At 41.5% G+C, this 26,139-nt stretch overlaps 1 protein-coding gene across 1 annotated transcript; it reads right to left on the bottom strand.

Annotated features, from left to right (window-relative positions):
• On the bottom strand, positions 1-25,422 carry spg11 (SPG11 vesicle trafficking associated, spatacsin). The gene is made up of 39 exons (XM_047595899.1): positions 25,034-25,422; positions 22,858-23,045; positions 22,466-22,693; positions 20,934-21,135; positions 19,960-20,240; positions 19,378-19,523; positions 19,099-19,225; positions 18,796-18,951; positions 18,528-18,697; positions 17,592-17,768; positions 17,191-17,262; positions 16,884-17,011; positions 16,179-16,357; positions 15,880-16,075; positions 15,309-15,512; positions 15,083-15,189; positions 14,720-14,865; positions 13,363-13,524; positions 12,602-12,668; positions 11,479-11,641; positions 11,166-11,374; positions 10,964-11,072; positions 10,302-10,461; positions 9,751-10,029; positions 9,201-9,401; positions 8,470-8,577; positions 7,853-8,018; positions 7,474-7,688; positions 6,268-7,012; positions 5,561-5,706; positions 5,214-5,418; positions 3,984-4,121; positions 3,393-3,526; positions 1,779-1,898; positions 1,460-1,628; positions 1,294-1,370; positions 1,053-1,208; positions 606-757; positions 1-508 (listed from the first exon to the last, which is right to left on the bottom strand). The coding sequence occupies exons 1-39, from the start codon at positions 25,246-25,248 to the stop codon at positions 334-336; spliced, it is 6,978 nt and encodes a 2,325-aa protein (XP_047451855.1). The 5' UTR covers positions 25,249-25,422; the 3' UTR covers positions 1-333.
• Positions 25,423-26,139: the final 717 nt, after the last annotated feature.

Below are 26,139 nucleotides of genomic sequence, written 5' to 3'. Positions count from 1 at the left end.
TAATTCAAAAGTGTCTTTAATGTGAATTGCACAGTTAGTGTACATATTGTTAGGATTGTGTGCTCATTTAATCAGTGATTTTGAAACAGCAGCCATTTAACCAAGGACTGCAACATGGCAGCGAGAAAAAAAACAATCCAATGACCATTTGGATTTGATCATCTGCACAACAGTAAGTATATTTCACTTAATTTGTCTTTTATATATATCCAATTGGAAAAAGGCAGAGGAAAATTCAAAAAATGTTTTTATTAGTATTTTTAAATATATATATATAAATATGCCTCAGTAACTGGTTATTATTCGTTCTTGATCATGAAATCAGTCATAGGATCAGCTTGCAAGCTTGTCACTTAGGTAGTTGGACGTCTTGGTGTCCTGAAGCATAGACTTGGTGATGTCATACAGCTTCTGCTGGTAGGCCAGCCTATAGCGGCTGTACACATCATCACAGTGAGACAGCAGGCGCTTCACGTTGGGAGTGGCGCTGCTGGGAGCCCCATCCAGCCTGAAACAATAACAGATGCACAGGTTATTTAGAGGCAAAAATGTTAAGTCATAACGCCTGATGGAATAGGACTACTCATGCATGGGTATTGTCTTACTTTTTGAAAATGTCCTCAAACAGGGTGGAGGTGAGCAGACGATGGCGTTTTAGCTCCTCCAAATACACAAAGTCTCCATTCAGGATCACCTTCTGGTACAAAATCTCAGCCCAGTCTGGACTATAGCTGTAGGCCTCAGCCACCACAAACACCTGATGACAGACAGCAATGGGTATAATCAACTGAATGTTGGAGTATGAGGCACTGAAACACGTCAGAACATCAAAGAACATTACTGTCCAATCATTTCCCCCAAACAAAGTCTACTGAAACATGTCTGGAAGCCAAACCAACTTTCCCATATATGTTTTGTGGGGGAAAGTTGATCTACAGTCATTCAGTCTGAACTGATTACACTCTAGGAAAAATCTAGGTAATATCGACGTAGCCCTGAGGATGAAAGGATTCAGAAGATGAAGAAATTATGGAAGTGTAGCAGAAAGAGACCTGGTAGCATCGTGGCAGAGCTATGGTAGTATTCAGGAACTCTACAGGTCGCAGGTTGATGACGCGCAAGTCTGATCCCTGGTTGAGGAAGTGGAGCTGAAGAGTGACCAGTTTAGCTGTCTGGACACAGCGATTTGCCTGACGTACACATGAGTCCTGGCAAAACACACACACGTTCAGTGAAAGTTGGTTGTGTCAGGTAATTAAAAGTATAAACACAAGTGCACACACAGGAGCTCACCTTGGAGAAGCTCTCTGCAGCATCCTTCAGTAGCCCTAACACCTTGAGTAACGAAGCCTTCAGCTCAGGAGTGACAACTGGTAGAGAAAACAGTATAGCTGACACTAGGATCATGCCAGACAAAGGGCATTAAGATTTTTCTGAATTCTTGTGTTGAAAAGCTCACCCCAGACTTGAGACTCAATCATCTTCAGCTGTGTCCTGGCAGCCATTTCGTGGTTTTCTCCAATCTCCCTTCTCATGCTGAAACACAGCGCCACCATGTTGTACTTCTCACTGTCTGCCGGAAGGCAGCGCTTTATGTAATCCAGCAGGGCTGTCTTCAGACTGGAGCTCTGCAACAAGGAGGTAATAATTGCCATTAACAGGCAGTCCATGTGCAAACAATGGGAACTATCTAAGAACAACAAAAATGTGTCAGTATTAACAATGTATGACAGAGGTTACTGATCACATATCACTTCTTATTACTATGTGTGTCTAACCTGTCCTTTCTCTGTGTCCACTTTCTTTCTCAACAGCATCTCAAAGCAATGGTTCTGATGCAGCAGGTCGAAGATGTACGTCATCTCATTGTACCTGCCAATACCTGTCAAGAGACGCACCTACACACACACACATATACACAAACACAACTTTACCATCACTTCCTATTTGTATCAACATACACAAGAATGCATGATGCGAACAAAAGACAGCTTGCTGTTTCTAAACAGAGATTTTTATCATATGGAGGATGAGGACTGATTATCCAATGCCCAGGTTCAGCTTGAAAGGTTCAGAATATGTTCAGCTTAGTGTCCCACAAAGGCAGCCTTACTGAAACAAAAGTGAAAACCGTTCACTGAAGCCAAGCACCACTCATGGCAACTGTGTGCCAATAAATTGCTAAATGCTATAAAACATAGCATTTATGCAATGGCAACCAAAAACTAGATAGCTCTGTGTCGGTTTTGCCAGTTGGGTAAATTTAGTTTCTATTTTCTGCTTGAGATGAGTCATACAAATGTCTGTATCTCCAAACCTCCCTAGTTAACCTTACAGATTCTTTATTGATCCAAATCAATCAGTTTGGAAATTGCGGAGATTGAGAAGCAGCTGGAAATACTACAGTGGAAACGCGCTACTACCAAGTGACCAATCACAGCTGTCTGCGTTCCTGTGGGGCATTGTTACATTTCTAGGAAAGGGCACGTCAGTTACTGCGCGAGGCTCTGCAATGTCGCTGTAGCTTCTGCATTAAGTTGACGCAGAAGCTATAGCGACATTGAAGTGTTCTAATCTGCCTATTAAAAACTGGACTGACCATGCTACGGCGCTTTATAAGACAGAGTAGACTCTGCACTGCAGGGAGCAGTAGTGAGGGTCCTTTACGGCTCTGAAGGCATCAGCACTCAGTGCACGTGGAAAAAATTAATTATTGCCTTAATCTGACTTTAACTGGACAACTTAAGCGTTTGTAAACATGTTACTCCAACTAAAATCTGAGGTCTCTTATCCAATTAAGACACCCAGATAATGTGATTGGAAATCAATTTTCTTCAACATATATATGCTTAATCAGATTTTAACTGTGCATGCACCACAACCTCTGCACTGGCTGTGTTCCTGGTAAAAAAGACATCCAAGAAAGCCAGTCGCAGAAAAAGAAGGTATACAGAGTCGGTAGAAGAACGACCTCAGGCAGAGCATCATCTTATCTATCACAGAAGTAGCTCGCACATTATGTATGAGGGATCTGGGATAGATTTATGGGGGATCCTCGGGATCCTAGGGTAGAACACCATAAGAGGGGTATTTTTTAGGTCAATGAGTAGAGCACCCACCCCATGTGCTGAGGCTACAGTCCTTGTCGCAGGTGGCCCCGTTTTGAAGGGTCATAACTGTCACTGTACTTCCAAATAAAGGTTGAAATTGCCCAAAACAATATATATATAAAAAAATAAAAAGGCTCTCTGGTACAACATGTGTAGTTTGCTGGAATGGAAATTTCAGTCTAATTTCCCAATAATATTGAATTTACGCTCTGAGAAGGGAGAGTCTGAGCAAGCGAAATTAGCAGAATCATTGTGGCGTATGGATCTGTACTCAAGCCTTACCAGCAGGCTGTGGTGCTCCCCTGGAGCCAGGTAGGTATGGCTGAGGTGACGGGCAGCTTGGAGGATTCTCACAATGCCCTCCATGTTACAGGTGAGACTGAAACAGTCATGAGCCACAATCAGCAGCTCTACAACTATAAGAGAAAAAGTTTTTTGGTTCATATTGAGAAATTCTGTTTCTCTCTCTGTTCAGAATCACATTTTATAAATAATAAACATCAAACAAATAAAATAAATCATACAACCGTCTTTGTGAACTGCCAGTCTTCACTACTGAGCAGAATTGTCAAATACCAGAAATGCTCATTTGAATATACTGTATTATGGAGGTGTGTTCTGAAGGCCTGGGTAATGTGTACGACTGAGACAGTCTGAACAATTCCATCATAAAAATGATGTGTGATCTGAGTGACTGATATAAAAATGTCATTTCTATGTGTTAATATAGTCCATTTTTTATTTTTATGAGAAGAAATGATCACAACTCTCTTCTATAGTCTTGTAAGAGTATAAGACTATAAGTTGTATTATAGTCAAAATGCTGTGGATATGTCATAAATGCATGAGGGACATAGTGTGTGCGTGTCATACTGCAGCTAAGTTCTCTCAGAGGCACAGTGTTGAGGTTTTCCAGCAGCTTGAGTCCCACTAGGTTTGGGTCGTCACACAGTTTGATCAGCTGGACCAGTGAGTCTCTTCCCTCCGACATCCTGAATACCTGCTTCTCCACTGGGGACACAAACACACACACATTTTATTTCAGGAGGACATTTCCTGAGTTTTGAAGAAACATCTTCCAGTTTTCTGCATAACGATTACTCAAAAGATGAGTAGGTTTTTACACAAGTCCTAAAAGTAGACAAAGAGGACCTCAGGGTTACCCAGGGTAACCTGTAAGCATCTAAAGGCCTCTCTCACATTGACTAATGTCAATGTTAATGAATTCAACATCAGGAGAACACTGAACAACCATGGTGTGCATGACAGAGTGGTAGGGACAAAGTTAATGCTCTCCAAAAAGAACATTTCTCCCCATCTACAGTTTGATCAACATCATGTGGACAAGCCAGAGGACTATTAGGAAAATGTTTTGTGAACAAATGAGACCAAAGTAGAATTATCTGGTTTAAATGAGAGGCTCGTGTCTCAAGGTGACACAGCACTTGATTCAAGCATCAGATCCTCATCTTGTCTGTGAATCATGGGGACGGCCATGTCCTTGTTTGGGTCTGTTTTCCTGCATCTGGGCCAGGTCATCATAGATGGACCAATGAATTATGAATTATACCAGAAGATTCTAAAAGAAAATGTCAGGACATATGTCCATGAGCTGAATCTTAAATGGAACTGGGTCATGCAGCAAGACAGCAAGCCCAAGTAAACAAGTCCTTCTACAAAAGAATGGTTAAGGAAGAACAAAATTAATATTTTAGAATGGCCACATAAAAGTCCTGACCTAAATCCAACAGAGACGTTGCAGAAGGACCTGAAGCAAGAAGTTCATGCGAAGAAACCCAGATCTCAGAACTAAAGCAGTTCTGTACTGAAGAATACCTCCACGCTGCTGTAGACAACTGATCAGAAGTTAATGGAAATGTTTATTTACTGTTACTGCTGCACAAGGGGCTGTCACCGGACACTGAAAACAAGAGTTAACTTATTACTTTAAGTTACACCTCATAGATACACTTCTGTTTTATTTCTTTGATCGGGTTCTATTTGTGTACTGTCAGGACTTGAGTGTGAGGAATACTTTTGTACAGAACAACATTTTAGGCACTATGATGTGGCCTCAAATGGCCAAACCTGCTTTGCTCTCACCAGACTGCAGCTCTTGGTTGGAGGTCAGCAGTGCCTGAACCACAGCAGAAGAGACCAGCTCAGCTACAGTGTCTGCAGAGAGACCCTGAGCTCTGATGAATGCATGAGCCTTTCTAAAGCGCTCCGGCTGCTCTGAGAGCAGCAGCTTCTCCAGCACAGAGCAAGGTTCCTCCCTGCACATCTGAGTGAAGGAGCACTGCAGCTCCTGAAGGGGACAGAGGGCGCAGAGTTAACAACAAGAATAAAAAGGTTGATGCTGAGGGAGAAGTGTTGCCAACTCACTCTACCCAACACATGTCCTTAATAAACCCACTGATGTTTGGTGATGGATGGGAGCTGGTGTGTACCTTAGAGAGCTGGTAGAGGCTGAGGACTTGTTTACAATAGTTACTGCCATGGCGACACAGATCCACTAGTTTCTGGAGCTGGACAGCAACCTCATCTTCAGGGAATGGCAGCATCACAAATGAGGACAGGCTGCTGAATGAGTGAGCTGGAGGGGATAGAAAGAGAAAAGAAAACCTAACATGTAACTTTTATTACATCCATGAAGCAGCATTTCCAATGGACTGCTTATTTGAATTGGTAATAAGGAGCCTGCAACAACTTAGCAGACTCTGTCTATCCTGTAAATCTCCTACGGTCAAACTGGAAAATTACAGCTGAAGTTCAATTTCAGGTTTTTTTTTATGTTTTTAACTTGTCTCTCTTTTTGTATTCAGCATTTTAAAGATTGCAGCACAGAGAAAGGCTGCCATTGTCATTTGTTCTTTAATAAAACTCTGGAACTCTCAGTTCAGTGTCAGACATTCTGTTCCCCAACATTTAAGAGAAAGGTATTGTAGGTATTGACTACAAAGTCATTTTTTTGATGCCTGTACTTACTTTTTACTCAAGTAAAATTTGGGATGTATGACGTTTTTGTTTTTTTTTCTCAAGGAATAATTGCCACCAATGATGGTTTAGAACGGTTAAAGATTTAGCAGTATATTCTGATAACAGAGTAGGTCTATTATGTATTTATATATAATCAGTAAATCCGACGGAAGCTTACAACTAGTAATGCTCTTTATTGCTGGTGCTTCAGAAGCCTCTTCGTGTGGTTCAGGTTTCAGGTCTCCAGATGCCAGGCATCGGCAGCGCAGCACCACCCGCATGTCTGGGTGGTATAGGGAGAAATAACGGCAGACACGACTGGCTTCATGGATACTGCCCTCATCTAATAACTTGCTAATCAGTTCAGCCAGAACACTCCTCTCCTCCTGACTTAATTCTGATCCAACATTCGGTTTCTTCTGTTCCTCAGAGGTACCAGGCAGCCCCTCCAAACTGAAGCATTGCTCTGTATTAAGAACTGATATGCTAGAAAAAGAGAACTCCTTCATGAGCACTTCATATGTGTTCATTTCAGGTGTGACCGCAGGCTGCGGCAGGTTAAAAACGCTCTCCTTCTCCATGGCGATGGTGAGAATGTGTTTACGGACCCTGCTGAGCCACAGTTTTTTCTCCAGGCTCTCCAGTTCACTCATGGGAACTGGGTTTATAAGGGAGAGCCAGTGAGCAACAATCCCAAGCATTAAGCAACGCTCCTGAATGTCCAGCAGCTCCGTCTGAGACTCTGCATTCATTGGGGATGCAGCAGAACCAGTTTCAGCTTGAGACAGGAAGAACTTAGAGACAGATTCTGGATCACTGCTGTCAGCTTTCAGCTGCTCGTGACACTTCTTCCAGAAAGTGATCCGGGTCTCTAGCCTCGCCCATTGTCGCTTAGACCTCAGGGAGTTCACTTCCTGAAGTAGCTACAAGGAAGACAGAAAACATATTTGTCAAATGTTCAGCCATAGACGTATGAGGAGAAAACTGAATTTAAAATCTGACACAACCATTTTAGCTGTTTACCAAAACATATGCAAGTTATATAAAGTTATATAACAAATATATGCTTACATTGTAGACTATGAGCTTTAATTTGAGGGTATTTAAAATCAAATAAAAGGAAATATGTAGAAACATCATCAATACATTGTGAAATCTTTATGGCCTCAAAAGTGATTGGACAGTTAACTCAATAACTCATGCATGTACAGGCATGGCATATTCCTTCAATATCTCAGTTAAGAAGGTAAAAGGTAGATACACCTTCTCAAGCCCAAATGATTACCCTGCACCAAAGATATATGACCTTGGTTGCAAAGTAAATATTGTATTGGTTGAGCCTAACATGAAAATTATAACATCAAGGAGCAGTGATGGATCAGACCTGGCTGAGCAGAAGACCTTGGACGGGCAGGCCTGCCAGGAGGGCAACCTGCCTGGCCTGGCTGTAGCGCCCCCTTGCTTGCAAAGCGTCCACTGCAGCCTGGAACTCTTCCTGCTGGATGGAGGGAGAAGAGCACTGTAGCAGCCTGGGAGACAGGCTGACCTCTGACCCCTGCAGCAACTGACTTAGTTGACTCAGCTTCCTGAAGTCTGGACCTATGTGCACACACAGACATAAAAACACAGACGTGTACACAACGTGTTCATGTTTCAAATATCAGCAAGGTGACAGAACCTGGAAGAATGTGACAGGGCTAGTTAATACGCCATCATCTCCTTTCAGACATAGTTTGATGAAATGCTGGACTCTCACATCTCACCATTTGATTTGAGGAGTTTGTCCACCTCAGCCAGGAGCTGCAGTAGCCGGTGGAGGTCGTACTGGGAGGAGCAGTGTTGCAGAATTGTGAGGAGCAGCACAGAGGCCTGGCTCTCCACCCACTGCAGGGGGAGGCTGTCAGGGGCTACTGTGCCACCATTTCTCAGCTTTATCAGCAGGGAGGAAGAGGAGGCACATCGGAAAATCTCAGTCACAGTTTTCAGTTGATTGATGTATACAGCATGAAAATCAACAATTAACAATGTAATTTAATTTAATTATTAAATGCAAAAATAATACTAAAGACATTCAAACATGAAAAAAACTTCTTTAAAATGATCTTCTCAGACATATTCAGAGCACCAACTCCTCTCATCCCAAATGGGGAAATCTACATTTGTATGTCAGTGATTTGTGTTGTCTAACTGGTTTCATTTCCCAGCAGCAACGTTTGTGAATGCAGGCTATTTCCTTTTCTTAGTGTACAGCTAAAATGGCTTCACTCAAAAGAGAGTCATCCACATATATGAAATGTCATATGCATGTTCCTTCATATCTGTAATTAGAGGTTTGGTCTCTTTGGGTGGGCTGTAATGCAGAGTGGGTGGTGGGACTCACTGTGATGAGCGTCCTCTGGAAGTCCAGCAGCTTCGATTTGGCCTCAGTGAAGTTTCTGTAGTCGCAACATAACTCAAACATCTTGAGCACCAACACAAGAGGACAGTCCTGAGAGACAGAAAAAATACTTTAATTAATCAAGAAACATAATTTTGTTCAGATAAATATAAATTATTATGTGAAAAATGGAATTCATTTACTGTTTTCTTTAATCTTTCTGTCTTATCTATATGCAGTATGATGCTTCTGTCATTCATGGTAATATTGCAAATATATTGCAGAATGGATTTAATGAAGGAAAAGGTATATATAACGCATGGAAAAGAATCAAGCACGTCAAAAACAACCAAGATATTCCTCTTCAAGTTCAACATTGAGGGAAGAAACTTGATACTAGAAAAAAACAGACAAATCCATGAAGGACTGGTAAAGGAGAAAGGGGGAAAGCCTTAGAACAATATGTTGAATATTGAAATGGTGTCATTTGAAGTTAATATATTTTGGAGGCGAGAAGATGATCCTAGAAATGACAATGTTACATGGTTTTACCTTCTGAATAAGAGCAGAAACCCCCCACCATCTCTGACCTACTATGCTCTGAAAGTAGAATCCTTTCTGAGTCACTTTTCATGACTCTTTCAATTAACTCTTTCCATAGCTCTTTTGGCCCTGACCTACATAATCAGGCGGGAAATAGTGGTACACTCATATAATTAATTGAATATCCTTACCCTCTGGAAAAGCTCAAAGCCTCGTAGGAGGGGCCTGACGTAGCCCCGTTCTAACAGTGTCTTCCAGATTTTTGACAGATCATGCAGGTTCCACTCATGGTGCTGGGGTGCTTCAATCAGGTGGGAGGTGGCTTCCCCAGCAGTAGCATCATCAATGGAGGACAGCACCCACACACAGAGGCATGACAGCAGCTCTGTCGGCTGTTAGTCAGACAGGAGGAATATTATCATGAACCACTGCTTTATAACAGAAACACATAGGTTTAGTTTTAATTTGAACTGTTTCTTTTCTAAGCCTACGTAAAATATTTGCAACTATTGCTAAATTTGTTTGGGAATTTGCAAAGCAAAGTCAACTCAGGCACCTAAGGGCATCAATCATGCACCCTCAATGGAATATGTGCACTATGGCTGTCTGAAAGGTCCCCCAACATCCTTTTATCCCACAGTAAATATGTTTGTATCTGTGTTTCTCAACCATGACCAAATTGCAATAGCAATTGTCCTCTTAGCAGTAGCAGGGTTTGCTGAGTGTGTTTTGTCCTTTTACCTGTAGGCAGGCAGCAAGTATAGCCAGTGATGGGCAGTGTTGAACCAGTGCCTGCTGCAGCAGGTACCTGCAGGGCACTGTCTCCTCATTGCTCTGAAGGAGGACCTGGAACAACTCTGTCGGGTGCTGTGGTCTGGCCGAAAGCTTGTCTGCTCTCAGGCACCCTGACTGCTCCTCAGGGTCACAGCCTCTCCTATCACTGTACAACTGTAAGTCTTGAAACGCCAGACTCAGGTGGGCCTGCAAGGTAGGGCCAAACTGAACAGCCAGTGACCTCACCTGGAGGGGAAAAACAGCAGTAGAGGCTTTTTTTTTTCTTTTGAAGAAAGGCAAAACCTCATGTGCTCTATATGATGACTTTTTATATGATTATAATTGTATATAATAATAATAATAATAATAATAATAATAATAATGATCTGAAATAGTTGTGAAACACATGAAAACTGTGACTGCAATAAACAGCAGTACCACATTCTGACAGTCTGTTATCACTTAGAGCTTTAATGATGTTGATGATGAAGATGTTGTACAGCTGGGTTTGTGTTCACCTGCTCAGGAGGGAAGTTGTGCAGTTGGACGAATAATAAGAAGAGGATGAACTGTCTGTCATTGGCACAGTGGGTGGGGTAAACAGAGCTGAGCTTCAGGCCGTGGAGCTGACAGAACTGAACAGGTAAAGCCCACTCCTGAGCTGCCTCATACGATGACCTGAGAAAAAACACAGAAGGGCACATTTCAGTTCAATTCAATTCAGTTCTAGTAGAGTGTGAGTAGTGTGTGAGTCTTCATTCAAGCTACGCACAGTATCATATTACACTGCAGGTGTTGTGTCCTGTTCCTCATTGCGCCTTTCTATGTAACTGCAAAGTGTGATCATGCTCTGCACTCAGGTTGTCAATCACCCAAGGAAGACTTCTGTTTTGTCACACTACTGCTTGAGCATCAACTGTTGATGTCTTTGTCATATATTTAAATGCAGATGTCATTTATGCCAACATAGTTCATCTGCATCCAAAAAGCACGTCTTCACATGCTGTGACAGTATTTGTTTTGCATTAATAACGGGAAGTGGCTCGCTACGTGTCTCTCCTGGTATCTGAGATGATTGTCAAGAAATCTCACTCTTCCTGCTGTGCCCAGGCTGCACGAGCAAATCACTGAAAATATTAATGATGTATGATGACGTTAGTGTATATAACTTGGGACTGACCTGTTGATGCCTTTCTGCTCCAGACTGTCTGTCACAGCAGCTTCCAGGTAACCAATAAGCTCTTCTGCCGCTCCAGGTTCCGCCTCCACCAGCTTCACACCTTTAGACACTGAATTGAGAGCAGAAAGGCCGAAAGAGTGTTTAAATGCTCTGTTGGAGCAACGCGCGCGCGCACGCGTGTGTGTGTGTTCAGTGTGTTTACCCAGGGTATGTAGATGCTGTGTTGGACTGGCGTGCGTGCTCTGCTGGTTCCAGTGCTGCAGGATCATGTTCATGGCTCTGATGTCAACTCTCAGCTTGAGGCTGCATGCTCCCAGCAGTTCACAGAAACAAATAGCAGCCGAAGTCACAGACGACAAATGAAAACACTGCAAGGCCAACCGGTACACCTGTGTCCAAGCCTGCTGCAGCCTAAAACACAACCCGCATACACATGTAAGACAATGTGTTTGTCTTCTTTATTGCTCCATTAATCCTCCCATTTATCTCAGCTGTAGGTAACCGTGCCAACTCACAGCAGCCTGACGTCACTGCCGCTGCTCAGCTGCTGGACAAGGAAAGTGGCGTATGCAAATGATGGTCGGCCATGGCGTAGGTAGTACAGAAAGTCCAAGTTTTCCACCAGAGCAAACCTACTGACCAAATGAGGGCTGGAGAAATGAGGCAGATCTGATGTTTCTGTGGGGAAACACAACAAGCACACTATTATTACTATTACCACTTCTTTTATTCATGTTGCAACCATTTCTCCTACTAATACTCTCCTACTGCAGCCTCTACTTACATATGGTAATGGTAAATAGCCTTGTTTTTATATAGATACTACTACTGGTACTATTTGTGTGAGCACTTTTTGCTCACACAAGCACACAGACCTGAAAGAGCGGCTGCATGTCACCAGTAGCTCCACGAAGAATAACCTTTATTATGTTATTCTTTTTTTTGTGCCTTGAGCCAGTCAAATGGTTTTTGGTTGTTTTTGTCTTTTTGTGCTGTTTTTATTTTGTTTTTTTTCCTGGGCTTTTTGTTTTTGGCTGTGTCGTTGGTCATTGGCTGTAGAGTTCGCTCGCTGGGTCCGTTGGTGTATTCCTGCTATTGGCTGCTAGGCTAGCGCTGTCCCCTGAGCTGCCCATAGTGAGGCCTGAGATTCCCGCTAAACTTCAGAAGAAGTGCTTTGGATGCCAGGATGGAGTTGGCGGTGGAGGAGTGGAGAAGGTGGTTCGGGTCGGTGGTGCCGTCTGTACTCGCGGGGAACATGAGGTCTTCCGCAGCAGGATCGATGGACTGTGTGTGCTTGATGGAACCCAGAGGGACTGTGTCGTGTGAGGTGCTTTGGAGACCTGGTTCATAGGACCACAGCACATCTGTGCCTGGGTTCAGACACTATGTAACTGACCAAACATCCACATCACCTCGCCAAGTAATTGCTAACCCTTCGGTTTGTGGAAAACCCACTCTACCTACTCACAGTCACCTCTGCAGAACTTCTGGTACTAACAGTTCTGCTACTGCATCACTGCTGCCAGTAGTGCTGTACAGTGCTACATTCTGACAATGTATTGTTTCATAAACAGAATTTGAGGACAGTTCAGATAAAAGTATGTTTAGACTGTGCCAGGTAGTGACATGGGGCCATACCTGTAGAGTTGAGGGTGTTTGTAGCCTGCCAGCCGAAGAGCTTGGATGGATCCAGAGGATGCAGGGACTGGGGAAATACAGCAACATGCACTCAAAATACACTCTTAATGTACTCTTCACAAACAGAAAAGTCAATATGCTGCCAAGCCACTGTTTAAAATTCAACCATCCTGTTCATGAAAAAACAAACAGAATGTTAGAACAATCTGGGGGACCCGATCACAATGTGTGGGATCTGATAAGACAAGTGAGCACCCCCAGGACATTTGAGAGATCCAATCACTGACCACATTTGGAGGTGGTTTGGCTCACATGTGCCTGCAGTCCATTGGTAGTGAGACTACAATGCACTATGGGTTACATTAGAGACAGCCTATACTCAAAAGGGGTTCGACTTTTGATGTACTTATTTGGATAAAAAAAAAACAAAAAAAAACACACACGACCACTATTATGAATGACGATCGTCAGTAAAGAACGAAAATACTGCTTAGCCAAAACCACCTCTGGTAGGTGTCTTTAATATGACCCACGACACAGACTGTGTTCACGCTACCAAAGGAAGGCTGTCAAATGTGGTTTGAGACTGGATCACTCAAATGTGTCCTCAGTGCATCCTGGGCGTTCAGACCTGTACTCTACGATGGTCACTTGTGATCCGATTGCTCAGGGTGGCTGTTAAGGCAAAGTCTGAACAGGCCCTCTAGCTCTTGTATGCTAAGTATTTCTGTGAGGTCTGTCACTGACAGATGTGAATGTACCTGCAAAAGGTGATAAATGGAAATGTCAGTTGGGCTGCTTCCACGAGGTCCAGCAGGGAACAAGGCGGCCCTCAGTTTGGGATGAGGGGCCAGTGCCATTTTCAGAAGCTGGGGGTCAACTGTCCTCTCTGACTTGTTGAGCCTTTCACCCTGAAACATCACCTGCACACAGCAAGCACATGTAGGATAGCAGGTCATTACTTAAATTTACATGTAGAAATGTCTTGTGACATTAGGAAATGAGGTGGAACGTGTGTGCAACAATACACTGCAAAACCTAGCAATGTGATCGGCTCACTAGATATTTTTATCTGTGAAACTGACAGCACATTTTGGAAGTGTGCTGGCTGCACTGTGCTGGATGTTTGAGACCACAGACCAAAATCTCTCACATCTCTGTGTGCTGCCAGACAGTTTCACAGTTCTTGACAGAGAATGCCTACATTGACTATACAGTATATAAAGTTGCGTCAACTCTGAATGACCTTTTTTGTGCATCAGGCTAAACATGAATATTTGTTGGGCATGTTGGTCATTTTAATATGGAGGTTAGGGGATTGGCTCCCTTTTGATTAGTATGAGTTGGCCAATATCAGGAACTGCACCACTACTACTCTACTGTTCTAACAGAACAAAATAAATCAAATGTAGACTGTATATAAATATGGACAATGCATCTCCATTTCCTTGCATTGGCCAAACTGACGATATTTTCCCAGGAATACACGCGGCATCATCTTGCACACTTGGAGCCACAGTCTGTGCAGTAAACACTGACACTTGAACATGCATCAGTATTATATTAATTACCTAAAATTAAAGAAACTATGCTTGGAAAAACATATTTGACATTATTTGTTTGGGTTTTAGTTTCAAACCACTAATGTGGAGGGGGTGGGGTTCAAGGCCTATACTGCAGCCAGCCACCAGGGGAGCTCTTCTTGCTTTGGCTTCACTTTTGAGGAGCTATTCCGGCATCCATCTTTATTTACAGTCTGTGAAATTAAAATGTATCGAGATGAGCTGTCCTATGGTGCCTGCTGTAGCTTCATCTTCAGATTTAACACATAAATGTGAACAGCATATCACTTTGTAACAGTACAAACTGCTCAGACCAACAGTAAAGGTGTACCATTTCTATTGATAACAAGACTGATACAGCATTTCTTTAAATTCTTTTTATCTCTAAGAGCAGACTTAGGTAGAATCTTAATTGTTTTTCAACTTGGTTTATGTCTGCTTTATGCGCACATTGTTATTACCGACCATTTACTGACCATTTACTCAAAATTACAGAATTAATTAAAAAACAAAAAACAAGTGAAAACCAATGTTATTCAACGGGAGCATTGTTCACCTGGTCAATTCCTCCAGGGGCAAACATGATGGCAGCCAGAGCCAGGAGACTATGTCCTTCTAAGAGCAGACTGCTGAGAGATGCCTGGCTGCCTGGTAATAGTACCTGAGCACTGGTTAAACTAGCTTGAAAGACCAGCCCTGGATCTAGAACATCAGACACAGAGACAAATGGAGAAAATTAATTTCTGAAAACTACGAAAGTGAGGATTTGTTTTAATTTTAAAATGTTTTTTCTGTTGTCATTGTACAAAGAAAAATGAATATTTGCAAATTTGACGTTTATTTTTAAATTAAGAATCCTTTTTCAAGAAGAAGCATTGCTGTCCTGGTATAAGCATGAATTGTTGCAATAGTGCAGTACCTGACAGATCTCTGGTGATTTCCTGGATCTTCACCAGCATTTCAAACCAGGGCTGACTCTCAGACAGGTTCTGATTGGTTAGGAAGGAACAGTTTCTCGGTGTCAGTCTGTGAAGAGGAGGCGCAAAATTCATCAGCAGACATTTTAACTCACTTCTATTTTACAATGAAATAAACTGCTGTAAAAATCACAACATGAATCTGATAAGTACACTATCAACACACACCTATAGTGCTCCAGGTAGGTATAGAGCAGGTACTGGAGGTTATGGTCAAGGCAGAAGGTGATGAAAAGGCTGTGTAGGTCAAGACCAAGAGGGGAACGGTACTGAGGGATGGGAGGGGATGAGGCCATCAGCCCACCGCCCTGAGCCAGTCTCCACAACAGCTGCTCCAAGTCTGCCAGCTCCTTCAGGATGAACAAGCCTCTCCTGTTGCATAAACCCATAGGTATGCAACATGAAAAAATACGAAGAACTTAAACAGTGTACACCTAAAAAGGGCGTTCGTGACTGCATAGTTCGTATAAAACATGAATATGAAAATTGCTGGCTTGCAAAAAAGCTCTGAAACATTTTTTATGAGAAACATAATATATTAAAAACCATTACTCACAGGACAAGGATTCACTCAGTGACTCTGAGTAAATTTTAGTATACAGTATATTGTTAATGTTGAGTCTTAACCATATAACAGGATAAGACTATAACTAATATCATTGTACACACTTGGAAATGCAGTCATTGCCTTTATTTCTATATCTCCAAACAGGTACAGTGGTGACTTTAGCTGCTATACCTGGCCAGCAGATCCAGGATGTTCTCCCTCAGATAGGTGCTGCAGACTGTGTTGTTATTAACAAGTTCTGGAGTTAACTCTGGCCATCTGGAAGAACCAAAGGACTCCCTGTTCTGGATCCACTCAACCACCTGATGCTGGTCATGGAGCAATGTCAGGTACCACCACAACACTGAAGAGTCACAGGAACTCAACTCTGATTGGTAAAAGGTAGGAAAACACAGTACATATATGAATGTGTACAGAATCTGGAAGTTTAGAAACCACTGGGGAATTGAACATTTCTATTAGTGTTCTACCTGTGTGTTGGCGTCTGGACAAGAGAACAACGGTCTGGCAGCTCTGGTCCCAGTTCCTCACCCAGTCCAGTCTGATGTCCGTCCAGAGTCCTCCTCCCTCCCCTTCAAGCCTCCTCTGTCCTGCCTGCTCCTTCAGAACCTCCTCATGACCCCACTCCTTATGAACCATCTGAACAACCCTGGAAAGATTTCATTTTGTCAAGATCAGGACAGAGACCACATGACTATTCAGAGGCATGGAAAGAACAAATTAAGGAGAGTCCTCTAGAATTCATTTATCAGAGAAAGCCCGGAGGAGAGCAAGTGGAGGCTCACGGGAGATAAAAAGAACATAATGAGGTTCAGGAAGACAGATTCTACATAAACACAACAAAACTTGCGCACAGAAAACTCGTTAGTTAAAGTTACATGATGAGAATTAATGACCACAGACTGACACTCAAAAACTTCTCCTTGAAAACTCATATTTAATTAATTATCTTTTAATTAAACCTTAATTTAAACTGGTGAGTCAATTGAGAACAATTTGTCATTCACAATGACGACCTGGGCAAGAGGCAGTACAGAGAGTCAGATATATTTTTGTATTTCTAGACATGCAGTTGTGTTTTAGTGGATATGCGTGCTTGCCTGGACAGACAATACACCGCAGCTTAAGAAAACAGCCTAAAAGACAAGACAAACAAGGCAAATCAGTATCTTTACCTTCGTGACAAGGTCTTTACTGGGCAGCGGGACGCCGGCAGTGACCCAAGCTTCTCCATCTCCCTTATGAACAGAATACTCTGCATTTCCTCCTCTGGGAAGTAACTCCGGCTTGTCAGCTCTCCCACCTGACCGAGCAATCAAAGGGTTCACCAAGTGCCCCATTTGGGTGGAAATGAGAATGCCAATGGCATGCTCGGATACCAGGCAGTTTAAAGGTGACATATTGGGTAAACTTAGAACTTACAATTACGTGGTCAGCTAGCAATAAATTGTCAGTTGTGTCAGAGTAAAATACCAGACTCACCAGTAATTCCCTGAGCTGCTTGTCGTCTGTGTAGAGGCAGATACTGTGGAGCTGCTGCTTTACATTGAAACCCTGCAATCAGAAAAATACTGGTAAATACTTTTTTACTTTCTTATCAGACTTTTGTGCCTATTGTTGAGCTTTTGTTTGCATGTTTTGGGGATAAAATGTTTCCATCAACATCTGTCAAAACTGGCAGCATTAAACATATTCCATTTTTTCCTGTTTTTATAAGTGGAATTCTGGAGTGGATGTTTATCCTGTCAAAATTTTAAATTAACTGAAATAAAGTTTCCTGAAAGTTATTTCCTATGTGAGTAGGTCTCTAGATGTGATGGTAGTTTCTGAACTCTGGAAGAAATATGACTGCTTGATTGATTTCTACGGTGAAGTGTTCTCACCATGTTGGTGAGAAGTGTGTTGGCAGTTTGAAGGTCTCTGCGCTGCAGGCAGGAGAAAACTTGACGCAACCCCTGCATCTTTAGAGCCAACAGATGTTGTTCTGGCTGGTTCTGCCTCCGCAGGACACTCTGAGCTCTGGGGATCTGATTTGTCAAGATGGACTGATGGACCATGTCCTGGAATGCACAGATAAAGTGACATGTGTTTAGACAAAAGACTGTATAAAGAAGAAAGACAGTACAGCTTCTCAAAAGTGAAGTCAAAGCAAGTAGAGCTCCCCCTGGTGTCTGGCAGCGGTGAAGTTCTTAGGCTCCACCCCCTCCAAATCAAATATTTCTTTTTCAAAAAAGTTTTGTTTTAATTAGTTATTTGACATAAATGGGATGTCAAAGAAATGGGATATGACATCATGATGATTATAGTTGCCATGCCAACCGCTCTGTGAAGCAATCCTGTGGGAAAACCGAAATAAGTACAGCCTATAATCCATTTCCATGGAACTGGTGGAGGTAGAGTATTAATTAAATGAAACCAGTTGGCTCAAACCCAGGAAGTTGGGTTTAGACAGATGCGTACAAAATTATCAACGTAACATTACCTCAAACATGAAAAGAAGGTTCCAAACCCATTTTAATATTTCCTAATTTAATTTAATAAATATTTAATTTAATATTAATTTAATTTAATATTTCCCTCTCAAAATTAACAACACAATAACAAAATGGCCACCTTGTATTTTGTTGAATCTACGTCACTATTTACTTCTGTACAAAATAATATCATGTAGTAGGTGTAATAACAACATTGTAGGAATTTCAGAAAAGGATGTGTTTTGTGTTAAAGGACTGATCAATAGCATCATATGGTGGATCCACCATCTTCAGGACAGATGGATTATGGAAAATATTTTGGAATATTATGTGAATATACATCACCTTCGTTGGCAGCTGCTCCCACTCATCAGGGTCCTCCTGAGCAGGAGCAGCAGTGATGCCACTGGATGTGTCGCCTCCTCCAGACCAAGGGAATCTCTTCATGTAACTCCTCAGCTCATTAACATAGTGATCCAGAATGTCCAAGCAGCTCTGCACATCTGAGTCCTCATCTGCAGACACAACAGAGAAACAACCTGCTTCAGCTCTCAGAAAACAATAACAGGCGGTTCCAAACTGAACTAACCATATACTGTTGATGTTGTCTTACACTGTGTGTTGGACAGCACAGAACGGATCTCCGTGTTGACAAAGCTCAAGGTGATGTTGAGCAGCTGTTCTGAAAACTGTCGGCTCTGAGCTTCACTATTTGAATCTCTAACAGCGGAACACAACAGGTCCAGTGCAGGACACAACTCCTGCACATCTGTGTGCACACACACACACAAAGCAGAACGTAAACTGTGTTTAAGCATCATAAAAATTCTAATACACAAATGTTTACAGAATATACAAATTATACAAAAAAAAAACACTGTGTTTTATTAGCATTATATGAAGCCTGTATACATACTCTCTGTCAAGCTCATTGTGGAGGCGGCTGACTGATCAGCCGCACTGAACATTGATGGATTCAGTATATTTTCTTTGCTCTTTAGGTAAAAATCAACTGTGTCCAGCTGACGGTTCTTCAGTCCTGCCTATAAAACAAAAACCAGCTTTAAGAAACCCAGCAGAGACTGTATTAATGTATATTCTAAAGGGTTGTTAGAAAAAAATTAGTTATAATATATAGAAACCTCGGTAGAACGGGACATGTGCTGTATCAGTAAAGGTGAGTGTTGTCTCCTACCTGCAGGGCATGGATGGGAATGGAGCAGCGCCCCCAGTTGTTCAGGTGACAAACTGCATCCACTGTTGCTGCACTGCCAAACAACATCAACTTACTGAGCAAGTTCTGCTGGGTCACAGAGAACATGACCTGGAACACACCGGCCTCTGAAGACAGAGAGAGAAAAAGACAGTCCGACAGATGGGTTTGTGGTTTACTATAATGATGATGACTTTCCAGTCCAGCCAGAGAAAAAAAAAACACTAAAAAAACAGATAATTGCATAATACAGTAATTGCTGATGACTTATTTTGATGTGAGATGATGACAGATTTGATGTCAAATGTGAAAGCTGCAGTATTTCTATTTAACAGAATCTATTTTACTTTCATATTGGAAGTGTTTTGTTGTTTTTGACCACGTTCAGTCTTGATACACAGATCTTAGTGAGATGTAACAGCCCAGACAGTGAGGACAAAATTCCAGGTGTAAAGATGAACCGCATGTTCTTTCATTTAATGTTTTAAATTCTATATTTGAAATGTTTAGTTTAGACACAAGCTACCAAAGTTCATGATGCCTGCTGTGTCATGGTTGACTTACTCTTTAGCAGCAGCCTGTGATGTCTCTCTCCACAATATTGAACCGGAGCTGCCTCTGCCTCTGACTTGTGGTAACTCACACTCTCGGACTCCAGATCCCATAAGGCCACTGTAGTCTCTTTGTTACCAGGGCTGACGAACGTCAGCAGGGCAGAGAACTCAGAGACATTGAGCAGAGATGCAGTGGATGATTCAGGAACAAAGAACTCAACAATCAAGTCCACCGGAGAGAAGAGCCTTACAGGCGAGGGCCAGTTCTTGGCAGGAGAGGTCAAAGAGTAGCTGGGTTGGACATCAGGAGCTCACAGCGCGTGATTAGGTTGAGTAGAAAGTGTTGATTATCTGCGGAAGGCAGTTAGAGTAAGTTGTATGGACTTAAACTGACAGAACAGTTTACGCATTGTTTAGTTTAGATTTACGCAGTTCATACTGAAGATCTAAGATGAAGCGCCAGTAGTAGACCATGGTTGTCATGTGACTAGCTGTGTTGTTAGCTGAATCAGTAAATCATCAGCACTCGCATTAGACCATTTGGCATGACAAATTTAGCTGAACAGGAAGATGCAGCTTCAGTTCAAAATTGTTCCATGGTTGGGAATCAAATCGTGTTGTGTCAAATTGCCCAGGTTATGGTTAATAGGCTTTCTGTCTGGCCTGAGAATATGTTTCCAATCCTCACTTTATTCGCAAATGGGGTTTTTGAATAGCAGTAGCGGTCTCACTGAATGCCACAGGTCACAGAATGTGGCACAATTAGCTCTCCAAAGCTTTCTAAATAAAGAGGTCGCCTAGTACCACAAATCTGATATAGGACTGTTGTGTTGTGTTCCTGTTTTTTCGCATCGAAACATACGGTATACCATGTGAAATGTTACAGGTGGAAATAGCAAACAAATAACCTAGGACTTAAAGAGAACTTGCAAGAAACTAAAAATGGAAAAAAAAAAAAAAAGTGTGTGTTTCGTGCTTCGGTACCTGAAATAGTGGTTAAGGTCGACAGCTATAGCTGTGTGGGACTGAGTGATAGCTACAGCTGTACTGAGATCAGCTGACACCTGGATGAGGCAGAAGGAGGAGGGAGAAGAGGAGGTCAGCGCCTCCTCTGCCTGGCCTGAGCTCAGGTAGTCTGGCAGGTTAATTCTGGCCAGCAGACTGCCATTAGTGATGTTGTGCACAGCTGGAGTAAAGTGTTAAAGAAACACATTTGGAATAAAGACAGCATACTAGACAGAGGTGCTCTAACAACGTTGTTTTTCCTCATTCATTTAGTTAAAAAACACAAGGCTGCTGTTATTAATGATCACCAAAAGAGGTATAAGGAAGTGCTGGGAATCCTTAGTAATGATCACCTTTTAAAGCATTTCGTCCGTGCAGCTGTTAACTAAGTGAAAAATAAATAAATCTAAACAATAATTAACAAACAAAATGATTTAGTATCAGTTTACTGTGTGTGCTTCTGTCATTAAATATAATGTGAGTATTTACTGTTGTGGTCATGGTGATGTATGAGGAGCTACGTTCGAGATAAGTTAATATTTACAATATTTGTGCAGGTTACGAAAATGAGGCAGGGCATAAGTTCCCATAACCATTATTGTCTGGGTTCTGAAACAGCGGAGACGCATTTCAATGCCAGGTGTGAACACATGTACCTAAAACTGGTCACTTGCAATCAGACTGTCCAAGACAGATGTTACTGCAAGGTCTGAGATCTGGAGTAGTTTTACATAATTACATTATGCATTATCATGATACCATTAATTGATAATATGTTAATGCACACTGAATAATCAAGTTAGTAGCAATTTGAAAATTAGTATGCACTGCAGTGCTTTTGCAATTATTATTGATGCTCACAGTCCCAGAATCTAATCTAATCTAAATACGACAAAGATCACATGGTTACATTGCTGGAACATACTGTATTGCACTAGATTAAATTACATTTAGTTTTCATTAAGACAAGCATGGCTCTATTAAGTGTAACTTACACAAAGTTAAGCAATACAATGTATGAAAAACACGGGCATACCGGTATGCCGCCCATTAGTTTGTAGACTACCATTTTTAATCTGGCATTTTTAGTGTTTCAGTCTTTTTTTTGTTTGTTTTGTTCTAGCCCAAACGGCCACATTTGAATGAGGATTTGAGTGATCTGGATATGATGTGGATCTGACTGAGAATCCATGGACACTATGCTTGCCCATTTGGTAGCAACTTCTCACTCAGAGGTTAGCCACTCCCTAGAGCACACCATGCTCTATTCTACTCTAAACAGGGCAATATTTTCCAAAATGAACATCATGTTTTATTGAAGAAACCCTAAAAGTAGCTTCTGAGATCATAAATTTGTTAAAAAAAAGTTGACTGGGGTAAAGAATCACGTGAGAAATAGGGTCATTTTTATCGTCAAATGACCTTAGTTTATATACTATATCTATCATTATAATAGTTAATTGTTCCAGGAGTATCTACTCATGTTTAAAACCTCTGCAAGTGGAGGATACATATGAGCCCTGTGGAGCTGAGGATGAAAAGAGTGTCTGTGATGACACAGTGATGGGCCGCCATGAGTCTGTCCCTGTCATCCAGCTGGAGGCTGCAGCAGGACAACGTCCGTGGCTCTTCCTCCGCCTGATGCCATTGCAGCTGCAGCAGCCAGTCGCAATTCAGCAGAATGCAGCAGCGACCGGCCGCAAAAGACAACACACGAACTGACTTCAGCTCACACACACCTGGACAGAAAGACTCAATCAGTAAAACTGACACAATAATAAGATATATATAACCGTAACCCTAAAACATCACATGTGTTTCAGTGCCTCTGAACATGAGACAGATTGTTTAGAGCTCTGTAGCAGGACTGGATGGTGACTCTGAAAAAGTTTGCAGTACTCACTGTGGTCTTGGTCTTTGACAGTTTGGAGTAGACTGTCTGCAGGACACTCAGACACACTGAGCAGAGAAATAGACGCTGATCGTTCTGCTTTGACCTCCAGCAACTTGAGGTCCCACTGAGACCCAACAGCCAACAGTCTCAAGTTGCTGTCACCAAGACTGTGGGTGGCCACCTCTTCCCATAAAAAGCTGGATACATAAACAAGCATTAGTGGAGTTGACATTGTGGCATTCTGCTAACATTCTTCCACGGGATACTACCATAGTTAAGGTCTTGTATTACGTAGTAGTAACATTTTATACAAAGACTAAATGACGCACAGGATGACATTAACTTCGATGGTTTTATGTTTTCTCTTTATGTTGCATTTCTGATTTATATCATCTAATATCAAAGCAGCCTTAATGTAATTCATGTTATTGGGACGCGGTGACAGAGATCAGAGTGAATCTACAAGCGGTGAAAACCTCCATCATCTTGGACAGAATGCACAGTCTCCCCTCTATTCCAACTTTTTGACCCAGTCTCGAGTTCCAATCAAAGGAGGCATCCATCTATCAAAACATTACAACAAGGTCTAACTGTTCTGTCTGAATATCTATCACATCCATTCTCAATGTTACAGGTTCGATAATTCTAGAATGATTAAACACTTCTCTTTACCCGTAGCCCACCTCATTTGCAGTTTTATTTTATCCTCCAAAGAACAGTTATGTTCATTTGCATTTCTCACTGTTTATTTATTACTTCGTTTGATGCTCATTCGATCTCATAAACTCTGTATAATTTAGTAATAAATAATGCCCTTTAGGTTCGATTTTAAACTAAAAGTGAAGTATGTTATGCTCCAGTTGGTTAATTCATTTGCTGTATTGATTCAGTGTGCTGATTGTTTTGGCTGAGAAATTTCTGTGAGGGAACATAAAGTTTATAATGCCCCAAAAATATAAAACAGGATAATGAGCAAACTGTGATAAGGTCACTCAATCAGAGGAGTGTGCTGAAGAATGTCAGTGAACTGAGAGTTAATTGCAAACTTCAGTGTAGATTATCTGTTGCATGTTTTAAGTCATGCTCCAGATGCTCAAATGAGACAGAGGAGAAATCAATAGAATATGTTAGGACTAAATTAAGGCATCCATTAACCCTAAGGCACCACCAAAGTAAAACTCATTCTAATTCTCATCTTCTGTAACTGCTTGTCCTCTAGAAGAGGGGTGTCAAACTCATCTTAGTTTGGGGGCCACATTGGAAACGGGACATGTTGACTTACAGTTTTATTTTATTAATTTTTTATTTTATTTATAGTGCTTTGTACTGTTTTTGTTTTATAATTTTTATAATATATAACATATATTTTGTATTTGCACTGCTTTAGTCAGAACTATCATTCAAACTGTGTTATGAGCACACATACTGACAAATGATTCTTGAATCTTGAATAACCAAACTTCAAAATGAAATTTCGGTGCAATAGCTCAGAGCACAGCAGGAATACTGACTGAATGTTTATATTTAACAAACTATCCTTCAAAACAATGAAATTCCAAGCTGTTATATGTTGTGCGTGGGTGATTTAATAATAAGCATTGAGAAGTTGACTTTGCAGGGTTTGATGCTTCACCCCAGTGATCTTAGTAAAACAATGGTTTACAAATTAGGAAATTAGGAACAGCAGTTATTTTCATTGGAAATATTGCAGTCTTCTATGTAATTTTTGCATTTTGCAAATAAATGCTGCGGGCCAGATTAGACCATCTGCAAGGCCGCTTTTGGTCCACAGGCCCTATGTTTGACATCTGCGCTCTAGAGGTAAATAATTATAAAAATATATATATATTATTATAAAATTATTATTTCAATTATTAGAAGAAGGTTTACTATGAAATGTGCATATGATTTATGCAGTAAAGGACACGTGAGTCTCACAATATGTTTGAGTGTTCCTTTAATTTTAGTTTGGAATAACTGTGCAGCATCTGGGCCTTTAAGTCGTCACAACGATGTCCTTTGACATTTGGTTCATGATTTGTGGTTGGGTAAGGTTTTTTTTTTCAGTTGCCTTTATTATTTAATTTTAATTGACAAAGACCAAGAGATTCAGATGCCTAAGGCTTACAGCCATCAGGGGGACATGAGTGGTATTCTTTAAACGTAAAGTGACTGGAGGACTTACTCTCCGAAGCAGCCGTCCAATGAAGCCGGAGGAGCCCCTCTGTCCGCCGGGTCACACACCACCAGCTGTCCCCGGGCACCCAGACAGCCAAGCAGGGAGCCCGCAGGAGCCAGTTCAGCTTTCTGAATATTCGCTACATCTCCACAGTGTTGAATCTCTGGGATCACTGCTACCTCTATGGAGTTACTCTCCAGCCGCTGAGACGCCTCTAACATCCTCACACAGACAACGGAAAGCTTATTAAACAACTGAGGCTTTACGTAACAGTTAAAAAGACATTTTCGGAGGGGGCGCAGCTGCTAAACCCCCCTTGGCACAACAAATTAAAGATTGTGTTAGGGAAGTTTAGCCATTTCCTCCTGTCATGTAAACAGCTATTCAACCCTGATAGTCACATGCCCTGTACTCACTGTCAGCTGATCGAGACTGGCCAATAGAAAACACTGCAAAGCCAACTTAATCGAGACACGATGTAGTTTAACGATTTAAAACACAGTCGACCGTATGAATTGGCAAAGTACGAAAATTACATAGAAGACTGCAGGAGTTTCATAAAATAAGTGCTATCCCTAATGTGTTCACTGTTTTGCTATGAAAAACAGTGAACTGAGACCCACTAAACAGCAGACAATGAGCACAAATTGAACTTATTTTTCTTAAGATTTTTTTCTTTTCTTTTCTTTTTTTTTGTTTACTGAATGTAAACGTTCTCCTAATTTACTTTTTCTCATTTGCTCTCTCATTTTAGTTAATGTAAAAATTCTGGAGTTGTCATTGCTTATAGCTTATGATTTTGTTATATTACAGGCCACTCGAGTTCAAATTGGGAAGTATGTGGCCCCCAAACCAAAATGAGTTTGACACCCTGATTTAAAATGTGAAACTGCCACAACTTTGAAGCTAAAAGTGGCAGGTTATACACCATTCCACATACTACGAAAAAATAAAACAAAAACAACAGCAGACATTTAAATTACATTTTAATAAATAAGATAAGTCTTTATTCACCCCACAATGGGGGAAATTCTCATTATTAACAGCAGAGACATTCAGCAGTCACATAGACAGTGCACACAGGTCACATATGGATGGACTAAAGAAAAGAA

The sequence above is a fragment of the Mugil cephalus genome, chromosome 10 (genome assembly GCF_022458985.1).
Source record: "Mugil cephalus isolate CIBA_MC_2020 chromosome 10, CIBA_Mcephalus_1.1, whole genome shotgun sequence".
Taxonomy (NCBI): domain Eukaryota; kingdom Metazoa; phylum Chordata; class Actinopteri; order Mugiliformes; family Mugilidae; genus Mugil; species Mugil cephalus.
Note: the sequence above shows the minus strand (reverse complement) of the source record. Positions and strands in the feature narration are given on the sequence as shown.